This window comes from Gigantopelta aegis, chromosome 13 (assembly GCF_016097555.1).
Source record: "Gigantopelta aegis isolate Gae_Host chromosome 13, Gae_host_genome, whole genome shotgun sequence".
Lineage (NCBI taxonomy): Eukaryota > Metazoa > Mollusca > Gastropoda > Neomphalida > Peltospiridae > Gigantopelta > Gigantopelta aegis.
In genome coordinates this window covers 6595817-6607388 of record NC_054711.1, presented here as the reverse complement: position 1 = coordinate 6607388, position 11572 = coordinate 6595817, and the positions used below count along the sequence as shown (strand labels likewise).

Below are 11572 nucleotides of genomic sequence, written 5' to 3'. Positions count from 1 at the left end.
GATGGACCCGACTCCGGAGGATACGTGATGGTATCACTATAAAGCAAGGTAAAGTCTAGAAAAAGAGTAGTAGGGGCCGACCCCGCTTCCTATTTATTTTTAGAGTGGGGCGGTCAATCTTCCAGTGCTGCTAGGACAGGCTCGGACATGTAGAGACTAAACGCGAACAACCGTGGCGTTATGCATAATGGCCGTCATACGAGTCACGAAAAAAACAAGTCGACAGACAGACGGAGAAATGACGTGGAGGCAAGGAATTTCGCTAAAACAAATCCAACCTGCGCCAGATATTATGTTGGCAACCTTGGTTGGAGTTATCTCCCTAGGTGTATTGGGTGAAAGTAATCGCCCTTGTTTTTCACTCTTTCTTCTCCTTTTGTATTTGTCAAGTAAAGTTGTGTTTTACTTTCTAAATTTGTGTTTCTGATCAGTAACTATTAGGGTGGCAACTTTTCTCTTAACTGGCGTGGTGGCAGCAGGTATTGAAACCACGCGTCTGAACACAAGCAGACTTTCTCGTAAACTGTCCTGTATAGTTTTACTACGTCACGTAGCTGATCGGTTCGACGTTTAGCTCGCCTGTAACACACATTCTTTCTTCGTAGTTCTACAACACCAACACACCATGGCACAGACACACCGCGCTCCAAAACAATGGTCTCTAACAAAAGTAGAAACAGTAAATTCATTCGAAAACTGGCGTCAAAATATAGTGTACACGTTGGCACTCGATCCCAACTTCAGCCGTTTCCTGGATATATGTGGGATAAGAAGTCCCGTGCAGAACCCACAAGAGGTTTCGCTGACGATGGTGAACATATCCTAGCAAGACAACGTCTTACAGCTCAACAAAAAAGCAACTACTTAGACTTGATGTTGGGACAAATTGCAAATTATTGCCCCATCATATCTCGCAACACCATAATCAAAACATCCACATCTCTGCCTTGCATCTGGCAGTCAATACGCCTACATTTTGGCTTCCAATCCACCGGGGGTCATTTTCTGGATTTTGATGAAATTCAACTACAGCCAGAGGAAAGACCGGAAGATCTCTTTCAGCGCCTAACTGCATTTGTAGAAGACAATCTACTCACACATGATAATGGCATCAGTCACCATGGTGACCAGATTGCTGAAGATGAGGAAATGTCTCCATCTCTTGAGAACTTCATTGTTCTTCAGTGGCTGAGACTTATCAATAAAGACCTACCTAGACTTATCAAACAAAGGTATGGCACAGAACTTAGATCAAGAACTTTAGCATCAATCAAGCCAGAAATATCACAAGCTTTGCCGTCATTAATCGATGAATTACGCACATCTGAAGATGCAAAGGTCATGCGCTCTTCAGCATGGCGGTCGCAACAAATACCCAGACACCAACAGGCTAAGTATTTTACCTCTCGGAAGCCATCCAAAGTATGCCCCATATGCAAAGCAGCAGACCGTTCCTATGATCATTTCCTGAGCCGTTGCAAACACCTTCCTGAAAGTGATCGCCAATTCCTTCTGAAAGCTCGACAAATAATCAACATAGCTGACAACCAGGACTCTGCAGACATTGATGACGACGAACAAAATGAATCGCCATCTGAATCTCACCAGTCTTCTAGTGCTTCTACACTGAGAGTACAGATCAGACAGTCACCCTACATAAATGTGTTTTACAAACATAACAATGTTCGAGTAACTCTTGACACCGGCGCCACTGGAAACATGGTCAGGTTATCAACTGCACAAGCATTGGGATTTCACATCAAGAAAACATCACAATCAGCACATCAAGCAGATGGCTCATCTCCCTTGCATGTGATTGGAGAAACTACTGCCACTTTCTCTCGGGGTGATAAGGAATTCCATTTTGAAGGCTTGATCGTGGAACAACTAGACGTAGACATACTTGCTGGGACACCATTTATGGAAAGTAACGACATCGGCATTCGACCTGCAAGGCGTCAGATAAGTCTTAAAGATGGTACACTTGTTCACTATGGCTCTATATCCGAAACAAAGGATCAACACACCATTCGCCGAGCTTGTGTACTCAGAGCACTACCCACTACTACCACAGTGTGGCCCGGTGACTATGTTGAAATACCAGTGCCCGATGACTATGCACTTCAAGATGATTTATATGCTGTAGAACCACGAACCGATAACATTCATGCTACACAAGTCAAAACATGGCCTCCACACAGTCTGCTCCAAAGTGTTTCGGGGAGAATTCGCATACCAAACACAACCGACAGTCCACAACTCCTGAGGAAAAATGAACATTTTTGCCAGATTCGACCAGTATTCATCCCAGAAGTTGACAATGTCAGTGACAAACCACATCTCCCCAGAACAAATATCAAATCACAGTCATATGGCAAGTTCTCAGACCAAATTCAAATAGACTCTCACCGTATTCTCTCTCCAGAAATCAGAAAGGAATTCAGTGCTCTAGTTCAGGAATATGATGATGTATTTGACCCTTCCATAGAATGCTATAATGGTGCCAGTGGTCCATTCCAAGCAGTAGTTAACATGGGTCCAGTACAACCTCCTCAGAGGAAGGGAAGAGTACCCCAGTACTCCAGAAAGCAACTCGGAGAACTTCAACAGATGTTCGACGACCTCGAGGACAAGGGAGTTTTCAAACGTCCTGAAGATGCAGGTATCAAGGTTGAATACGTTAACCCTTCCTTCCTTGTCAGAAAGCCATCAGGCGGCCATCGCCTGGTCACATCATTCGGTGATGTTGGTCGTTACACCAAACCTCAGCCGTCCCTGTTACCCGATGTAGATTCAACATTGAGACAAATCGGTCAATGGAAATATATTATTACCACTGATCTGTCCAGCGCTTTCTATCAAATACCACTTGACAAGAATTCCATGAAGTATTTGTGGCGTCGCTACTCCGTTTCGCGGTATCCGTGTATACACCCGATCGGCAATGGGTATGCCAGGTTCAGAAACTGCACTAGAGGAACTTATGTGTAGAGTTCTGGGAGATTTATTGACGGAAGGGGTTGTCACTAAACTCGCTGATGACTTGTATTGTGGCGGAAATACCCCTGAAGAATTAATCAACACTTGGCGTCGGTTGTTGACAGCCCTTCGACACAACAACTTAAGACTGTCAGCACACAAAACAATAATCACTCCACAATCAACCACAATCTTAGGATGGAATTGGCAACAAGGCTGTATTCAGGCTAGTCCTCACCGCATCGCTACTTTAGCGTCGTGTTCGCCTCCCAACACAGTCTATGGTTTGCGCTCATTCATTGGTGCATACAAAATTCTCGCCCGCGTTATACCCGGCTGTTCGAAGATCCTTGCCCCTTTTGATGATATTGTCGCAGGTCGTCAGTCAAAAGATGAAATAGTTTGGAGCAATGACCTTCATGATGCCTTTTCTCATGCCCAGACAATGCTCTCGTCAAACAAAGCAATCGTTCTCCCAAACCCAAAAGACCAACTTTGGATTGTTACAGATGGAGCTGTTAAGGATCCAGGCATAGGAGCAACCTTGTATGTAACTCGCCACAATCAACCTCGCGTTGCAGGATTCTTCAGCGCAAAACTCAGACCACGTCAAGTCACATGGTTACCATGTGAAATTGAAGCGCTGTCGATTGCCGCTGCCACAAAACACTTCAGTCCTTATATCATCCAGTCCAGTCTGAAACCTATCATCCTCACTGACAACAAACCTTGCGTCCTTGCTTTTGAGAAGTTATGCCGTGGCGAATTTTCAGCAAGTCCTCGGGTTTCAACTTTTCTATCTACAGTCAGCAGATTTCAAGCCTCCGTCCGTCATCTAGCTGGTAATGCAAATATCCCATCAGACTTTGCTAGCCGAAATGCTCCAGACTGTCACAATGAATCGTGTCAAATATGTACTTTCATCCAAGAAACTGAAAATTCTGTGGTTCGACACATTCTCATAGATGACATACTATCAGGTAAGACTCGGATACCCTTCACCACAAGATCAACTTGGCACTCACTACAAGAAGAGTGCAAGGATTTACGGCGTACCCATTCTCACCTGATTCAAGGTACTCGCCCTTCGAAGAAGCTCGCCAACATCAAAGTTGTTAAACGTTACATCAATACGGTAACCATTGCCAAAGATGGTCTCCTCGTCGTAAAGCGAACTGATCCACTATTCCCCACACGAGAATGTATTGTTGTTCCCCGACAAGTTCTAGAAGGTCTCCTCAATGCTTTACATATTCAGTTGAATCACCCATCAGCATTTCAACTAAAGAAGGTAGTTCAAAGATACTTCTTTGCGCTTGACATGGATCGTTCCATTGACTCTGTATCCAACAACTGCCATCAGTGTGCTGCTCTGCGCAAGACTCCATCTACCATTGTCGAACAAAGTTCAAGTAATCCACCTGAGACTGTAGGCAGTCTCTTTGCTGCGGATATACTTAAACGAGAACGCCAAGTCATCATAGTTGTGAGGGAATGTGTTACAGCCTTTACAGTCGCCTGTCTGATTGATAATGAACGTAGTGATGTCATCCGACAGGCATTGATTCGTTTGTGCATAGAATTACGCCCTCTTGACGGACCCCCAGCAGTCATCCGCACAGATCCTGCTCCAGGCTTTCTCGCGCTGGCAAATGACAGTTTCCTACACAAACACAGAATCACTCTTGAAATCGGTAGGGTCAAGAACATAAACAAAAAACCCAGTTGCTGAAAGAGCAATACAAGAATTGGAAAATGAACTCCGTCATCAAGATCCTACTCGTGGTCCTGTTACTCCTACCGAGTTAGCCATAGCAGTCGCTAGTCTCAATTCCCGCATTCGAAACCGTGGCGTATCATCTCGTGAAATGTGGACTCAGAGAGACCAATTCACAAGCAGCCAATTACCCCTTTCTGACCAACAACTTATTACAGACCAACACTCCGCCAGATTATCAAACCACCCACACAGTGAATTATCCAAAACTCCTAAAGGAATGCAATCAACCATGCCTTCAGTACACATTGGAGATTTAGTGTATCTGTATTGTGACAGAAATAAGACATGTGCACGTAATCGATATCTTGTTGTGAACATTGACGGGCCATGGTGCGACATCCGCAAATTTGTTGGATCACAACTTAGTAATAACTGTTATCGTGTTAAACATTCTGAGTGTTACCTAGTACCAAACAAGACATGTCAAATTCCACAGTGTACTTCCGGTGACACAGATAATGATGAAGAAACACCCCCAGATCCTGACGTTGACACAAGTTATGATCTTCCTCCGATTCCAACTGAGATCGCCTCGCCTCTACCAGACATATCTTCACAATCACTGGACAACATCCTGGACACAACAACGGAGGACTCGCTACTCCCCTCCAGACCACGACGACGGATAAATCTACCAGGTCGATTTAAGGATTTTGTGTTGAACTAACATTCACCATGTTTTTGTTCTAACCACGACATAGAAATATACTGTGTCAGTGTCATGAATCTGCATTTAACTATCGTTTACCATGTTTTATTCCAGACCCCAATGACAAGAACATCTACCGCGTCGATTTTGACGATTTTGTGTTTTGTTTTAATAGTAACCATACATTTATTATACTTATAGACAGTAAGTTCTAACCTTAACATTAACAGTACAAAAACAAAAAGAAGAAAAAAAGTGGTTACGCCAGATATTATGTTGGCAACCTTGGTTGGAGTTATCTCCCTAGGTGTATTGGGTGAAAGTAATCGCCCTTGTTTTTCACTCTTTCTTCTCCTTTTGTATTTGTCAAGTAAAGTTGTGTTTTACTTTCTAAGTTTGTGTTTCTGATCAGTAACTATTAGGGTGGCAACGTTTCTCTTAACTGGCGCTGGTGGTGCAGGCTGTCGAAACGAGAAGCGTTCCAGCGTACAATCAGTTCCAATGGCCGCATACATCCCAGTGGAAAACTTCATTTCGCTGACAAAAACAACGAAATGAAGGACCCCCAAGTCGAGCACACGAAAGCGCGTGCAGTGTGCACAAGCGAAACAAACACGTCTTACCGCGTGGAGCTCCAGACTGGGAATGTTTTGTTTAGAAGTTAGAACCAAGTATAACCGACCTATCACTTCCTAGTGATTGTGAAGCAAACTACCTGAAACAGTTGGTTTGAAATCATGATTACAAAATCCTAAAGATAAAAGGAACTGGTTCCTAACTTCACCCTCTACATATTATCTACATTTGTATAGGCCTGTAGGAACGATATTTGAAGTGTGTGTGTGTGTGGGGGGGGGGGGAGGGGGGGGGATATTGTCTCTAGTGAGGAATACAAACTAGATTTTTATCTTTATATCATATTTATTTATGCAAAGTAGTGAAAATGTAAAACATACATTTTCATCCTAGAGTGTGTGATGGAGAACAATACCCTAGGCCCGCCCCTCCCCAGTTCCTACGGGCCTGTTGTATTTTATATTAATAAATGCAAAGACTACATAATAATATTGTCGATAAGACATATTAGTTGTAAAGTGATTGTCAGTATGTGGCAACAGTATAATATTTTCCAACATTTCTGTTTCTGTACCCGGCTATGGACAGTTTCGGCAGACTGGTAACACATTTTCTTAATAATTAAAAATACACGGTTTAACCAAACACATTAAAACTTGGAGGGTAACTAGTTAAGAGAACAAAGTTTTTTGTTAAATTATTATATCTTGCTTTGGTGAGGAGGGGACGCTTTTTGCAAATTTGCGAAATCGGCCTCTGGAATATCCACTGACGTGTCATATTTACATCTATGCTGAACAAGATTTATGATGAAATATTATTACATTTTGTGTGCTTTTCTTCTAATTAGGTCCATTTGCTTCAGTTTACATTAAAAATGTCATACAAAATTATGTTTAAAAAAATGCTTGTATGCTAGTCTATGACCGTGTGGCTTCCTCGTCTTCGTCGGCAGTTGATTCATCCGAATTTTCGTCTAAGACAACATTTCCAGGATTAGGGACAAAATCTCTGATAAGTGGTTCAAACTGATACGGTTTGATGCCATTAGCACAAGCTGGACACAATTCTTCGTCACTCGAATCGCTAAGTTCGTCCATGCTGCTTGGTAGTTTCTTTAGTTTTCCTCTGATCGATGACGTCACGGGTCTAGCTCATCAATTGTCGACAGTTTCCGGCAAACATCGGAGATAGGCGAAAAAACCCAAAACAACGAAGACTGGCACGCTTAACTTAGTCAATAAGGGGAGCGCGGTAGTTGCGTGTTGTGGTTTATGACGGCAAACAATTCATTACGCCGTATATATGGTTTGGTGTCCGGTCTCCTTTAAATACCTTTATGTGCGCTGGTTTTTTATTTGGGAATTCATCTCACAGACAGGATAGCACATACCACAACATTTTATATACCAGTCATAATGAAATGATTGGATATAGCCTAATGGGCCACCGACGGGGATCGATCCTAGATCGGCCCCTGTATTTACCCATTTGGTAATTAAACACCCCTGTGGAGCATTGAGTTTAAATCTCGCGTTCTATCTTCAAAACAAGGGGTTAGGGGTATTAAACACACACATTCCTTTCTTTCCCTTTGAAATAAATACAAATGACACTTTATTGAGTGTGGATTCAGGGTATAATGCACAATAACCCAGTGAGTTATTTGTACAACTTCCATACAAATCCGCCCAATTATATAGGAATTTTTCCACAATTTATGACCCGACATTTCTTTTTCCTTTCAGTGTACAATATTTGGGAATATTAACCACACAACTCAAATACATTACTACGCATACCCACGGTGGACATTTTGATGAAAAACAATATGTACGCTGTGTAAGATTACTGTTATAGAAGTAAGATTAATGTTATAGAAGATAGGTATCACTGTAATCGAGTGTCCACAATACACAGATTTGCTTAGTTGTTATATAAAAACGTATTATTATAAGCGGCCAAGTGTTGACCGATTTAGACGCCAGTAGCAATACGGAATTGAATAGCCTAGGAAAATGTTTAGTCACGGTGAATACAATTAGACATCGGTTAATGCAGGCAGATTGTTAATGCTGTAACTTATAACTATTTATTTGTCCATTACTAGTATTATATGTAAACAACACCCTCAATTGTTTTGTAACTTATAGCACTTTAATTGTCTTATTTGTCTTATTAGTATTATATGTAAACCACGCCCACCATTGTCCATTACTATTAACCTGTTCAATTATTTAGACCCAAAGTGTTTTGCAAATGTTACGTTTATTTCCTATTCGATAATTGTTTTCTTTGCATTTACATGAAAACAAACCCAAACCCCGACAGGTTTTATATACAAATCATCATATAAAATGCACGAAGTTGACTTAATTCCACTTTTTAAAAATCTCTGTGTCTTTTGAATGCACGTTATTTCGCCTATAAATAAATACGGTCATTTGCATATCAAAAGCATCATTCTATAGTGCGTTTCAAACTAATGTTCGGTTCTATCGTCCTATCCGCACAAATCGTAGTATGACCTATATTTAAGAAAATATCTGTAAACATGAAGCAGGCGCGGATTCAAGTGACAAAACCTCAGTTTGAAAAAAAAAATATGTATCATATATTATAATTATATTGTGGAACACACAAGCGCGCGCGCTGAAGGGAGAGAGAGAGAGAGAGAGAGAGAGAGAGAGAGAGAGAGAGAGAGAGAGAGAGAGAGAGAGAGAGAGAGAGAGAGAGAGACGTCATTTATGTAACGACGCACTCGACATATTTTAATCTATGGTTATATGGTTATAGGGAGAGAGAGAGAAGAATATGGTATGCATGCGATTGGTGGAGGTGTGACCCTCTGCACAACCCCAACCCCACTTAAGGCTTCTTTTGTATATGGAGCGGGACGTAGCTCAGAGGTAAAGCGTTAGCTCATGGTAGGTCGACTGATCGATCCCACATGGTGGACCCATTGGGTTGTGTCTAGTTCCAGCCTGTGCACCACAACTGATGTATAAAGGCTGTGGTGTGTGCTATCCTGTCTATGGGATGATGCATATAAAACGTCCCTTATTACTTATCAAAATTGCTTATCGGAAACAGTGGCCCATATGGCGGTAGCGAGTTTCTTTCTCACTGTCATAATGCTCCTTAACCGTTTTGTCTGACGCCACATAAACGTATATCAAATGCGTTGAGTGTGTCGTTAAATAAACATTTCTCTCGTATGTATGTGTAGTCTATATGCATTTCTAGTCGATTAGTTTATAGGTTGTTAGGTTGTTTAATAGTGAATGATATGGAAATAAATTGTTTTTGGTGTTAAAGAGTTCATGCATACATTAAAGTAATACTCCTGATGGGTATGGAAAAATAACTTATCAGTCGACGAACTCATTTCTTCATCACTATCTTCGTTAAGGGGGACTATCACAGGGGGTATTTTATTTCTTATAAAACTATTTTGTTTTCTAAAATCTTCTTCGATCTTTATTACATGTTTAACTGCGTCAGAGAAGTGTGTAGGTGTGACAGAGTTCAATGCATGTGCAAGTTCTCTCCGTACCGTGGTCATTTTACCATCATTATGACGAGCTATGTGCCCTTTGACTTGACTCCAGATCAGTTCTATCGGATTGAGTTCAGAATGTCTTGGCGGCAGTCTTAGACACAAGTGCCCATGGCGTTCAGCAATATCATCAGTAACAAATTGCTTTGCACATTTGTTACTTTTCACAAGTTCATAAAGAACTGGCTTTGTCATGTTACTCTCAAAAGGTATATTTTTGTTTCGTAGCCACGACTGAATTTCTTCCTTTTTAGCGTTTAGTGCAGGACATCGTGTAATCTCAGTTAATTTGTTGTGGTAGCTTGCGTTGTCCATGACGATAACATAACGTTCTGGTGGAGAAGGCATAAGTTGTTCTTCAAACCATTTGATGAAATTGTCATGATTCATCTCACCATGATAGTCTCCGTCTGTTTTTTTAGCCTCAAAGATCAATTCACAGCCATCTATCAATTCATATTTATCACATCCAGCATGACAAATAATAAGTCTTTTTCCCTTCCCATTCACCGAACAGAGTTTAGGAACTCGATCAGCAGCGTCTGATTTCGGCAGGTGATTGGCGGTACTTGTGCCCGGGTGGATATCTGTCCAGTGGTGGGATGTTGTGTGGTTGACTTTCACCCAGGTCTCATCTTGATACACTATTAAATACCCCTGTTCTCGTAAACTGGATATTTTATGGAGATAGGACAGTCTCCTGTCTGATATATTGGCGTCCTCAAAAATCACTTTTCCGGTTGTAGACATATGTTGGTATTTAAAATCGAGGTCATGGAGTGTTCTTCGTAAAGTTGATATGGATATGTTGATTCCACATTCCTCCCTTAAAGCCACGTTAATCTTATGTAATGTAGGTAATTCGCCCTCTCTATAAAATCTGTATACTCGTCGTCTAATAACATCTTTATCAAATAAATCGATGAGTTTTCGGTCGCGTTTTTTAACAGTTATTTCTGTGCTTGGATTCGTAGAGCTTAGATTTTTCACAGTTCTTTTTACTGTTGAAACCGAAACTTTAAGTGCAGCGGAAACTCGATCGACAATTCGATAAGAAGCATACCTAGGTCTACCGCGCTGATATTCATCTTCAAAATAATCGAAAACGTTCTTAATACACGATTTTACATCAACTGAAGTGTTTTTCGATTTACCCATATTTTTCCTCAAATAACAATAACAAGAATGTCCACTAATACATTTTCAATGAATTTATATACCCTACCTAACTTGTATTTTACGTGGTTTACACATTGCTACAATAGCACGTGCAGTCATAGATCGAAATAATGATGTTATTGACCAAGCAATGCTATCGTATTTTGAACATTCAGGGCTGTGTCTGCGGGATGAAAAAGTGGTTGAACCCATACGAGTCCGAACAATAGCCTTTTGGTTTTTCGCATTACAAATGTAACACCCCACCCCCAGCCCCTAGCACCACCCTAAATACTATATATATATATATATATATATATATATATATATATATATATATATATATACGTATGAGTTCCCAATTTAGAGGCAAATTAAATAACATTTTTATTATTATTTGATGTTGGTGGCCTTTGACATTTTATCCCCCCCCCCCCCGATCTTCTGGGTCCGGCCCTGCATTAAATTTATTTATAAATTTGGAAAGCACATTCCTGCGGTGTATGAGGTGATTTGTGTTTATTACTGTGCTACACTTCAGTTGTGTTAGGTTAGGTATGACATGCTAATATATAATTGATATAATAAAATAAAAATACATAATACATTAGCTAAATTTATTAAATATAATGCACCTACAAGAAAGGGTTCCATGTTCTGTTTGTTTACATCTATGTTTAACGGAAAGATTAGACAATGCTGTTACACACTGCAAAACAATAATAACCTTGATTTAGTGAAACAAGCTATAATGGCCTTCGCGTAGCCTCAGATCCCAATGTTTTGATATGTAAATGACCTTAGTTATTTATAAGCGAAATAACGTGCATTCAAAAGACACAGATATTTTTAAAAAGTGGAATTAAGTCAA

At 40.8% G+C, this 11572-nt stretch overlaps 1 protein-coding gene across 1 annotated transcript; it reads left to right on the top strand.

Moving 5' to 3' along the window:
* The first annotated feature begins 2944 nt into the window (after window positions 1-2944).
* Window positions 2945-5426, top strand: LOC121387650. The gene is made up of 2 exons (XM_041518837.1): window positions 2945-4673; window positions 5167-5426. Exons 1-2 carry the CDS (start codon window positions 2945-2947, stop codon window positions 5424-5426), a joined length of 1989 nt encoding a protein of 662 aa, XP_041374771.1.
* Window positions 5427-11572: the final 6146 nt, after the last annotated feature.